General features: G+C 36.0%; 1 protein-coding gene across 1 annotated transcript in view; it reads left to right on the forward strand.

Moving 5' to 3' along the window:
* SUSD1 (sushi domain containing 1) overlaps positions 1-11183 on the forward strand; it is a 41385-nt gene extending 30202 nt beyond the window's left edge. The window contains exons 12-16 of the mRNA XM_054287115.1: positions 327-420; positions 1488-1743; positions 5327-5366; positions 7365-7458; positions 10199-11183. Coding sequence (XP_054143090.1) covers positions 327-420; positions 1488-1743; positions 5327-5366; positions 7365-7458; positions 10199-10337 — 623 coding nt within the window. The 3' untranslated portion in view covers positions 10338-11183. The remainder of the gene's footprint in view (positions 1-326; positions 421-1487; positions 1744-5326; positions 5367-7364; positions 7459-10198) is intronic.
* The last annotated feature ends 1580 nt before the right edge of the window (positions 11184-12763 follow it).

The raw sequence follows: 12763 nt of genomic DNA on the forward strand, positions 1-12763 counted from the left end.
GCTTCCTCCAACAAAGTCTTCATTTTTCTGTAGTCAGAAAGGCTCATTTCTCTGTAGTCAACCACCATTTTTGAGCATCTCTCTTTTTCCCAGCTAGGAGAAGTACAGGGGCTGCCAGACCACCATGATCATATTTTCTCTGTGTTTTTCTTGGCCAATTTATGTTGCCTGGAGGCTTTGGCTGTTTGGGGTTCAAGTCTCAATTGAGGATGTTTTGGCGGAAAAGCCAGCTAGCAGTTGAAAAAAGAATTGAAAAGTTGCTAGGAACTGATGCCTGAAATATTTCTAAAACCTTTCTGAACCACAGGTGTTTATTCACTTTTCAGATCCCCCTTTCCCAGAACTAGAATTTGTTGCAGTAAAAGGTTCTGCACCTTTGCTCAGACTCCGGAAAGCAGAAGATCAAAATGGACCAATCAGGTTTGTCTTTCAAAAAACATTCTGCAGATGCATGTTACATACAGATTAGAGCTGTTTTGGGTGACAAGATTATTTTTTTAGCAATGAGAGAAAGACTTGAACTGAACCTCCCAGTTTCTCTCCCCTTAGCAGAGTAAGCTTTAGCTTCAGGCTTTTTTGCTGTTTTCTGGAACAAAATCCTAGTTTGGATAATTGTGAGTTTTCACCACTGGCTTTGTGGTTTGATTTTGTTTTTCTGTTCCCTTTATCTACAGTGAGGTTACAGTAGATCTTTATTGATGGATACAAACACACCTCTACTGATATGATTTTTCTTTTCCAATGAACTCATGCAAATGGTACATTTTTCCCCCCAGAGCCAGAGGAAATAGTGAATAATGTCCTCATTTTTGCATATTCTGAAGTACTATTTTCATAGTAGTGTAGTACTATCAAAATGTATTTCTGGAGTAAAAGGATTGACCCCTTACTGAGACAGAAATGAAAGGTTACTCAATATTACACTGAAGCAGAAAATACTTGAAAGCTATGAAGGTCTCATGGAATGGCTGGTGTAACAACCTTAATGAATAGTCTTCCTATGGTTGAATACAATAGACTAAACATTGTTTTGAGAGGTATGAAGACAGGTTTGATTAATTTTTTTTTAATGGTACCTGTCCACTCCTCCTTTCAACAGAAGAGGTCTTGTTTCTTTGAACTTACAAGTAATTTTTTGAGAAAATTGCATATTATTTCATAGGTGAGCTTCAGTGTGAGGAGGAGGAGGAGATAGTCTGATGTCAGTTTTATGTTCTTCTGAACATCAATAAGCATGTAGCAATAACATGAATGTGATGAGAAGACGCAGCTCTAAGTCGTGCATGCAGTGCATTTAGTTAAAATTGAAATGGAACACACACACAGAGAAATATTTTAGTATAGGAAGTGTTTGTATTGGACATTGTTAATAAAAAACAGTTAAGAGGGTACAAATAGAGAAAAACCAGTATGGATTAATTAATATCTGATGCCTATCTCATTGACATGAGGGCTAATATTTACTTTTCTCTTTTGTTTCACTCTAGTCTTTATCAAGTGATTGTGCTTCCTCTGGATTTGCAAAGCACTTTTATTTGTGACTCCTTTGCTGCTACATCTTTCTTTAGTAACACCACTGACATTAAAGGATATGTGGCAGCTGAATTTCGGGCAAAGGATGTTGCTGATAATATGTCAATTGCTCTTGGAGACAGACATTATTATGGGAAGTTTTATAATGCTCCTTTAAAGCTGGGAGAAGAGTATTGTGTTTTTTTGAAAATAATAAGTGAGTGGAATAAGGTAATGGATGTTTTAAAACCTCTTCTTTACACCTCTTGAATGAAATGTTGCTGGGGAAAAAGACGAAAATGTTAGCTGGGTATTAAATTTTTATGACACTTCAAGGATCTCCTAGTTGACAGAATTAGATTAAATCTGAAGCTCTTTAAATATCTCTTAAAATTCCTTAATGGTACTTAGGTCATTGTAATGTTGAAGCAACTCTGAATGCCAGAAGTCAAACAATGGAAAATAATTAAAAATGAATGGCCATCCCTGCCCACAGTAATTGAAGATATCTGTATTGTGCCAGAATTTACTAAAAGAGATTAGTATGATAATTTGAAAATCACTCCTTAGCAATGATGAATTCACCCATTTTAATTTTTAATTAAATATTTTATATTAAAATGTCCCAATTCTCCAAATTACATGGAAAAATATATTTTGTTATGTGTTGTTACCTTCCAAACGACAGTGAATGTAAGCTCCAGTTCTATTGAGAAAGCCTTGAAAAAATAAAAGTATATTTTTATCATTAATTTTTTATCATTTTAAAGTAAATATGCATTTATAATTAGAAACAAAAAGTTTTTAAAATGTACATATCATCTAGTTTTCCAGTTGTATCTATCTCGGAGTCAACAGTTTTAAATTTTTTTATAATATAAGTCTCAGCATTAGAAAGTTTTTCTTGTATGGGAAAGGGATAACTCCTTGTGTGCAATACAATTCCTGAATGTCAAATACAAAAATTGAACTAAGCAACCTCTAATAAAGAAAGAAACACCTAAACAGCACCTTACCTTGCCATCAAAATAGAGTTTTTAGGACTTTGTGTGTACAACACAAAGCAAGGAGGCATGCAAAAACTGATCCGTGAGTCACTTAAAAATAATTCTCTGCAATTTTGGAAGCCTACACCCAAATCTCAGTAAGTTAAAACAGCTTCTTTTAAGAAATAGTGAGTAACATCCTCATTTATGCATATTCTAAAGTGCTGTTATCCTAGTGGTGTATTACTATCAAAATGTATTTCCAGAGTAAAAGGATTTACCTTTTACCTGTAACTGCCTCAGTTCAAAGTCAATGAAATAAAACAAGTGCATTCAATATGAGGATTCTTGTATCTACTAATCTAAGTGCAGTACTATTTAACAGTAGTCTGAGAAATTTTTATAGCAGAGATGAAGTGGTTTTGGATCCTGATACAAGTCTGTTGTCATAATTTTTTAATTAATTGTGTGAGGGGAAAGGTAGGAAAATTACAGTAGAAGGCATTTCATTTCATAAGTAGTGTTAAGTTATTAACATTGACATCCAAAATATCTTAGAATTTGGACAATGAACTGTATTTCATAGAAAAATGTGCTCTGTGGAGCAGGATTGTTAATCAGTCAAATGTATACAAGTTTGGCCTCTTCAAGCACTACTAAATATATCTTTGAGCTTAGTTTATTTATCCTGGGGGCTTATGCATTGGCTTCCCTAGCTCTTTACCCCTCAGTGTTTTCTAATACTGGAGTATTTTAACTTCTTTTATTTTGTGGAGGTTTTTGCTGCACAGAGCAAAGTAGATTCTTATACATCTTTACCAGCCGTTTGTGAAGCTGCTTCTAACTGACATTATTATTTCTTATGGATTATTTTCTAATCTTTCACTGCTGATATTTGCAGATGTGCTTTCTGGGGCACTGATTTGATGGATTAATATTACAGTTATTTGTAGAGGTCACTCTTGCTTCCTACCATTAAAAATGCATCATCTCCCTCAGGTACACTTTCCTGTATGGCTTTTGTTGGTTGATGAAATACACAGAGTTGTATGCAACAGTTATGAATCATTATTGGGGTTGCAAATACCAAACTGATTTGGTTTGCAGCTGTGCTTCTTCAAAATGGAAGTTGGACTGCTGGTTCAAAAGTATTGGTTTATCTTCAGTTGTCATGCCCTTTTATTTTGTGCAATTGCTGGTATTAGACAGCTGAAAAAAAATCGGAATTATGAATTGCAGGTTGTTGAGTTTTGTCACATTTCTAAAAATATGATTACTAAAGTAACTGCATTTGGATTCAAGAGCTCAGTCTTCTTTTTTTAAAAAATGCTTGGCCCTCAATTCTTAATACCTGTGAAATCAGCATTTCTGAAGTGTCTTTTACTTCTTAGCACATTTCCATTTGAATACAGACAAATTAGAAATAGATGTAATAGGCTCCTAACTAATGTTCTCTTATTATTCCCTTTCTAATCTCTCTCATTATTCCCTTTCATATTCTGGCATCCTTAAGGGTCCCTTCTGTCTCCTTTCATACTAAAAATGTTACAATTTGTATCATCATGCTGCAAAATCATTGCTTGGTTTTGATTTTTATTAACATTATTACTGAATATCCCTAACATATTATCGTGTTCATCTTTCCATTGTTCAGATTTGGAGGTCTTGAAAAGGCTGTCTGCTGTGAGGTTTTTACTTTCTATTTATTTTTTGTTTCTCTGAGATTCATGAGACCTCAGTAACTTCTCTGATAGGCAGGAGATGTCTGATTTTCTGCACACTAGAGTGTTTCATGAAGACAACTATTTCAAAATTATGGCGCTCACACCTCTGCCCCAGAATCTGGCATTTGATTGGTTTTCTAAACCCATCCCTTTATCTTCCCACTTCTAAGAAGATTTTTCTTGTCATTCTTTTGTGTTTTTAATTAACTGGAAAACTCCTGATAAATAATGGATTTAAGAATCATTGAGATTTGACAATTCAGCATGCAGACACACAGAAGTGAGATTATTCACACAAATGTGCCTTCATCCTTTAATCCAAAAGCTTCAAACTGTAGCCTTTCTCAAACAGACAGTTATTCAGAACATCGTAACACACACTTTGCTACAATATGAAAAATGCATGTATCGTGTATGCATTATGTGAAAGTCTGTGAAAGTCATTTAGCAGGAAGCACTACAAAAATACACTTCACAGTAATTACACAATAGATAATAGAACCTAGAATAGAACTTTTTGTGTATCTATGACTATGAAGAGCTGGGGAAAAATGGTTTACAGAGACCAAAGCTTACTGTAAAAAAATCAAACTTGCTTAACAAGTCTGCAAAAGCAGACCCATGATAAATATTTCTTTAATTGTAAGTATTCTATACAGCTATTAAAAATTATCAAGCATGTTATCATAACTGAAGAAAATGCTACATCTAGTATTTGTAAAACATGCCATCAGATACCTGACTTTAACATACATGTTCTGCATGGGAGAGAGTTAACACAGCATATTTATCCTTATCTTCACATTTCATAAATTCTGAACCCTGATCAAAGCAATGTCAAAAAGTCTTCCATGGATGGAAGGTTGTAAAAAGAAAGAAAGAATAATGAGCTAAAAGCTAGAGCCAACCTTTCAGCAAAGTTCTATGTCTAATCTTATTTTTATAATTTATAATCTCTTAAAACAATATAGAGGCTGCTACCAATGGAATAACGAATTCCATTCCAAATAGTAATTTTTTTTTGATGGCTGATCTTTCAGAGGGTGTTAATAACAATAAATTTTTCTCATGAGAAACGGTGATTTTTTGTGTTTTCTTTTTTAGGTAAGAACACAGTCCTGTGCTGTTTGGGCACAAATTAAAAGTAAGTAAATTTTTCCTTCAGCAAAAAATCTAAGTTGTCATGGTTTTGCTTGGAAGCATAAACTAATAATTGCTGTGGCTGTTTCTTTTTTTGCCATTCATGATCTGTTGACTTCAAGGATTGAAAAGATGAGAGAGTGAAAAATTTTCTTGCTTTTCACTATTCCACTCCAATGGATTCAGCAGTCCATTCTAAAATGGACTCTCCTGTTTTTCCCTGGTTTTCACTGTTGTTATTTCTTTGCATCACATCTAAATCTTTACAGCAATTTTTGTGCACAAAGGATTTGAAGCACAGAAAATGTGACATTTTGGAAGTATATTTTAAGATAGTTTTATATTGGTCTAAAGATTTAAAAAATCAGTTAAAGAACAAAAACAATAACTAAAACTAAAACTATATAAAAACCAAAAATCCCTACAAAACCACAAAAAAAAAAAACCACCAAAACAAATAACAAAATACAAGAATCCCAACAACAACAAAAACTGGAAACACATAGCCACAATATGCTTTAGCTTTTAGAGGCAATAGTTTTATTTTAGAATGTTCAGATGGTCCATCAAGAATTTTACAATCTTAAAAAAAACAGAAGATACTGTGCAAAAATGAAAAATATGGCTAATTTGAATACTGGTAAGTACAGTTTCTTAAGTATAGAAGTAGCATAACTTTAAAACCCTGTAAATTTCTCAGTGTGGTTTTATTTTGATTTACTTTTTGACTTTAAAATATTTCCAATTAATGAGTTTATCTCAGCGCAGTTTGGGATCCACTTCTTTCCTTCCTTTCCACCATAGCTCCTCTTCACACCTCATGTCTCAGCAAAAAGCAAACACTTCCCTCTCCTGACAAAGAAAGCAGCACCACTGGAGTCTCCTATGTGCCCTAAAATCTGCTTTTGAATTGAAAGTCTTGCAAATTTGAGTTAGGAAAGGCAGTAATGCTGGAAAAGGAGGCAGTACTTTGGAATGATGTCAAATCATGTGGTGCATGGAGTGTTTGAGGTGCATCCCCTCCATATCAAATTATTACTAAAACTGATCTTGTGGTGACAACTCTGTGTTTATTTCTAGGTTTTGTATAGTTACTCTTTCTTTAATTACTCTTAGGACCTAGCTCATTTATCACCACACTTAGAATATAATGCAGGCAGCTCTTTGTTGTGGAGACTGTGCTAAGATCAAAGACTCCTTAAGTTTAACGGTTCCATTGCTAGGACTGTTTAGGCAATAGCTGTAGAATAACTAGAGAACTGTTCTGTTCTGAATTTGTCATTTATCAACAGGCAGCACATCATTAGAGGCTGTCTTAAAAATAGGTGGATTTTGGTTTTGGGGCTAAAAGAATGAGCATAGAAAGAAGAGAGAAGGACTGGTCAGGCCTTTGCTGTAAATCCGTTTGCCTTTATATCCAATGCACTTACAGTCAAAGTGTCCTTTGCCCTAATGTACTTCTGCAGCTGGAGAGGCTGAATCCTTTGAGAAATATTTCTTAATTCAACTTGTGGAAGGCAAATCTGTAAATTAAATGTAATCCAAATGGCCCTGTTTCAGGTGCCATCTACAAGATATTGTGTGATAGATCATTGTCATAAAAAAGGTAGAAAACTGTATTAAAAGCACACTTTCTTCTGCCACAAAGAAGTTAAATGAAGTTTTAGGGTTTTTCATGATATTCAGTCGACAATATGAAGGGAAGACAATTCTGTAACATTTATGCAGGGCTGGCATATTCTCTAGAAATGTGTAATTTGCTGATGGAAAGTGGTGTTATAGTGCTATAAGGGCAGGTATATTTTTACCAATAATTTTTTTAATACTCTAATTAATCTTTATTCCTCAACTGGATGGTAACTACTAGGTAGTCAGCTCCATTACTCTCATTAACTGAGCTGTACATCCAGCTTCTGGGTTTTGTTGCTATACTTCAGCTATGAGCAGACTGATGCTGCACTATTTGATTGGTTTGTTTGAATTGTTTGATGCTTTCTTTCAGATTTATCACCCACTCTGCAATACATGACTGCTGTTGGATTAGGGTCAGTGGCTGCTGTCTGCCTTATATTGTTCCTGTCATTCTCTGTGTCACGGTATGTGATGTTGCTGCCTCCAATTTTGCAGTCCTCCTTCACGTGTTTTTTATTTTCAGTTAGATTTTCTTGCCAACATGCTTGGTTTAGGCATCATGGGTGGTTAGAAACTGTAATCAAGGGTGCTTTCAGTGGCCACTAATGCTGTCCATTGCTCGGGCTGATGTCCTCTGTATCTTTGCAATTTCTGGCAAAGCATCAGAAATACGTAGGGCATATCTTAAAAAAGGAAGGATTTAAGACCGTGAATAGAACTCGGACTTTAGTACAGAAGTGTTCTGATTTAATGGGAATTAAGTACATGAAGTTTATATGCTGTCAAAATGTTGATGCACTTTGCTTATGTATAGAGCTAACTTTTTGTCTTCCCAAATTTATTCAAAAGGCCTGAAAAGAATTGTTTTACCTAAAGGCCATGATAAAAACATGTTTAAAATTTTTAGGAGATTTATTATTTAATGTTTCATGATCATTCAAGCAGAGTCAGTAACTTCATAACTGTCGTCCTTTCAAAGTTAAAAGAAATATGCAAGTTATGTAATTGGAAATGCCTACATACCTGTAAAACCTCTTCACTAAAATCTATTACTTTGTTGTTGTTTCAGTCCGCATATCTACAGGAATAGGCTTCTGATATATTTCACTTGAAAGGTCAGGAGCCTCCAGCTTGGGGACTATGAAATATAGCATTGATTGGTTAAGCTGTTTGTTTGGTGCTCCAAAACAGAAGGAATTAGTCATATATAGAGCTGAAGAAGGTAGATTAATTTGGATTGTTAGTGGTTGTCTAAATTTCAAATCCGTTCTTTTAATCAAAATTCTGAATTAAAAGTTCCATGGTCTCATATTTTTCTTTAAGTTACTAAATAAACAGAATAAACAGATCTTAGGCTTCCCTTAGTATTAGAATGCAGTGGTAAACTTGAGTTTGCAGTCTTGGTTGTTTTGGGAGATTTTGAAAATGTTTTCAGAGTCAGCTTTGATATTTGAGAGAGAAGGGCCTTTTACTGTCTTGATTTCTAAAGTAGCTGACTCCTGACAGAGGATTTTTTTGCAGGAGGAAGGGGTTCCCTGGGCTGTCATGGCTTCTCAGTTATTTCAGTTTCCCTGGCTAAAATGTGGCAGAAGGATATAAGTAATTTTCAAAACTATGTCAAATCAATTAGGTTCATAGTGATAGGAGAGTGATTTGAGGTATGAGACAGTACTGGAAGAATCATGTGTGAGTATGAGCCACTTGTGAGAGACCCTGAACTGCCACTTCAGCCTTCTTTCAAAAGGAGTGAGAGAAAATGAAATCCTTAGGGAGCTGATTACATTGAGTAAATTTGACAGTGGTGAATTGTAGGGGACAAGGACTTAATAAGTCAGCAAGTAGCTTTTAGGCCCTTGATCCCATGTACAGAGAAATTTTTTAATCCATTCTCTGTTCTAAGGAATATCAGACAGAATAATTGACAGAAATTAAAACTGCCCCATCCTAGCAGTAGGCAGAGAAGGGAAACCCCAGATGTCAGTTGTGATAAGACCCTTCACAATGCCTACAAAAAAGTATCTGGAATATTTTAAATAACAAATGTGATTTTAGTTATAATTAACCATCAATTTAAGACCTTTCTGAGTAAGAATGTGATTTGAAAAAAACTCACGTGAAGTTAGCCTTCTGCCCTCTCCAGTTGTAAAACCATGGTCCTGTTTTAGACGCTGTACTCCAAGAGAGATGTGTCCTAGTAGGAGAGAAAGAGAATGGAATTTGATAGGAGAGACCTGGGATCTATTTAATCTAACTACAAACAGGGCATTCTAGTGGTGGGTGGTGGGTTGCGGGTTGCTTAGGCTGGCAGAGAAGATTCTCCCCAGAAGCATAATATGCAAATATACAAAATGCCACTATATAAAGATCAACTTTCTCCTGTTGGTAGTGCCAATGGTACATGTACGGAATGCCCGTGTGCTTCTGAACTGTAGGAGAGGGAGGCATGGGAACCAGTTGCTTGAATGAAGCTTCTGGGTGGTCTGCAAGAGGAGGTTAAGCAAACTTGTCAGTAATGGCATGGCTGATCTTGCCATGGTGTCAGGTGAATGGTCTTGGATTATTTCTTGGGGTCCCTGTAAGCTTCTGTCACAAAGAGCCACTGTATTCAAGTGCTCACCAGCTTGCCACATGTCTGCTGTCTCAGGAATTATGTTTCCACAATGGGTGGAATTCAGGGCGTGAATTCCTGCTAGAGTTGTTGCTGACAGCAGTTCCAACTGTTTCCTCAATAAGTAAAAGTCTGGAGCTGGATTCACTAAGTGAAGTCTGACTCTTGATGTCCTTAGATATTATATTTTTCATTTTTAAAAATGCATTAGCCCATAGTTGCTATTAAAGTGGTTTGTCATTCATACACCTTGCTCCATTCCTCTTCGTTCTTTCCTTTCTTTTGTATGTGATGCCCATTCATATCCATTAGGACAGTGCCGTAACTCCAGATTTCTGAGGATCTGCACTGGGCATCAGTTTTGTTGATGCCAAGGTTAACATTGGTGAGGTAATCATCTGGTAACCTATGGGAATGCTTCCTACCCATCTCACACTGGCTGTAGTGATCAGGATTTTTAGCACCACCATGTGTCTTCAAAAAACTTCAGAAGCATTGTCATGTATCTAATCAATATGAGTGATACAAGTTCCTTGTCAGGTCCATGCTTGAGTCTCGAATAACTTGTTTTTAACTGGAATTTTTTTTCTCCCCAGGTCTTGTCTCCGCAGCTCAGTGCATCCCCCAGCTGCTGCTGTAGCCTGTGAGGCTGTACGTTTATCTACTACAGTAGATGTGGCACAAGCAGGGATTGCATCATCATTCCCAGAGACTGAAAGTGTCTCTCTTCTCTGATGGTTTATTCCTTGAAGTCAGCTTAGAAAAAAATGTGCTCTTCTTTGAAAGCCAGCATGTGTCTGGTATCTGCTTGTCACATGTGTACTACAGCATGGACAGTTTAAATGTGTTTGTCACTGGAGTGGGATGTTTATTGTCTTGCCTTATTCCAGATGGTGTGGTGTGTGAAGGAGAACCTTCCCTCACAAACAGGTTATCATGCATCCCATGTGTTGGTCCCAGTCTTCCCACTATTCCAGCTGCATGAGTGCCTGATAATGAGTACTTGTATTGTACTTGATTACATGAATAATCCCTTGATCCAGCTGAGACTGTTTGAGGATTAACTGCTACATTTGATACCTTTGCACACATAAACTGGCCTATTAGGAACAAAAGTAGAGACCTTATGCGAGATAAAGTGCCTATTGCAATTCCAATTATAAAGGTAGAACACTTCTGTCAGTCACTTACAAGTAATGATACATCAGTGACATGTATACTTGTTAGCCATGAAGTTGCCACATTCAAGTAGTGTCAGCAACTAATGTGTTCCAGAGATATTGCAATCATTGCTCATAGCAATTAGCAGTAATTGCAGATAATATACCAATCTATAAAACTGCAGTTTGCTCAAAAGCTGCTTGCTTTAATGGCATGTGAAACTAATTTAAGGAAGGACCTTCCTCTGTTAAGTGTAGTTTTGTTAATCTCTGTTCTATAATTACAGCTGAGTAAAGCCATTAAATCATTGTCTAGTTAATTGTCTGGTGTGTAACATCTGGTTAGAGTCACTTAATAAAGTTCAATTAACCAATTTCCTATGGCATACTCCCAGTTAATATATTTTTTTCTTCTGTAAGAAAGAATCAAGTGGCTTTGTTTATTTCCAGTCCTCTTCACAAGTTACTTTGTTATATGTTAGCAAAAAAGATGTTAACTGGTGAAATAAAAAAAACAGGAGTTTTGATTTTGTGATTTTTTTTTCCTAAGTTATGTTTTGTGTTTTACCACTTTAAATATATGCTGCACATTTTTGGAGTTGTTAAGTTTCAGAATTGCTAAGATTCTGATGCCTACTACCCTTACAATTTTAGATGTTCTGTCTCTCTATAATATGTAATTAGGGTTTAAAGTACAAAGCAGATTTCATAGTTAGAAGCAAAGAAGAGTTACAGCCAAAAAGAGTTTTCAGTTGCTGCATTCAGCTGAGAGTGCTTTTCCAGGTCTGGGCAGGTACCATTTCTGTTATCCAGCATTTCCAGAGCTGTCCTTCAAGTTAATAGTTAATAGTTAAGTAACACCTTTGTCTACATTAAGGATTAAAAATCTATAGCATTTTCTGTAGCTAATTGAGAAAGAAAACAAAACCATGCCTTAATTTTTCAGTTTCTTGTGTGGAATTCATTATCACACATTCCATGCCTAATTCCCTTTCTCAATGGAATAAATGGCAAGGTTTGGTATAGAGTATGAACTGCATGACTCCATTCTGATTCAGTCTCCTGCTGCTCTGGTCCATAGAGAGAGCTCATGAGCAGCTGTTCCTGCGTAAGGGAGAGCTGCAAAGGCTGGAGAGACAGATGTGCCATCCTCTGTGAAAAAACTGAACTTCTTTTTACGCTTTACTGAGACCACCAGTGTTCCGGTATGCTACTTGATCAGGACTATAAAGTCCATCTTGTCAATGCCTATAATTGGAAAACTGGAGGTCTTTGTGTAATCTTCAGCAGGTTATTTCTTTTCTGTGTGCCTCTTATTTGCCTAAGTTGCTTTTTCTTAAAGTTTTCGGAGGAAGGTTTTTTCTTACAAAACATCCATGCTTCTGCTGGTAGTTAGATAACATGCTTAATGACTGATTTGGACATCTCCACAGAGTGTAGCTTCCTGATACCCAGGAATGGACTGATAAGGGAGAAGAGATGAGGCAAGACTCTCTGTCGTCTTCAATTTTCCACAACAGATACAGTTCTGCAAGTTTCCCTCATTCCTTCTGCCTCCCTTGTGACTCTTGGCAGACCTACCTCTGGCTGTGAGCATATCTTCATCTGTGTTTATCTTATTACTTATTATTTCATTTTTACTTATCTTTCTTCCACCTATATATGTTTCAGTTAAATATAGAAAGAATACAGAACTAATTTAACCTTGCCATCCTCAGATAGATGTGCAAATATTAACAGTTTTTCTTGTTAGACCCTTGCTGTATTGCTCCCAAGCTTTTCTACTGAACTCATTGCAATGTCATAACCACATTATCATGTTTCCAGAAATTCTGGAGACATTTCTAGTGATTCTAGAGACATTTATAGTACCTTCAGTTACTGAAATTTGTCGGTTTTTTCCAATTTTTTCTCTGCGCTTCCTTGGATAGGTTTTCCACACCCAGGCCAAGTAAGGTTAATAGAACTGAATTTACTCTACTTCTACTGCTGATCTGTACC

Source organism: Melozone crissalis, unplaced genomic scaffold, assembly GCF_028551555.1.
Source record: "Melozone crissalis strain CALT ecotype California unplaced genomic scaffold, PUWL_Pcris_2 ptg000005l_1, whole genome shotgun sequence".
Taxonomy (NCBI): Eukaryota; Metazoa; Chordata; class Aves; order Passeriformes; family Passerellidae; genus Melozone; species Melozone crissalis.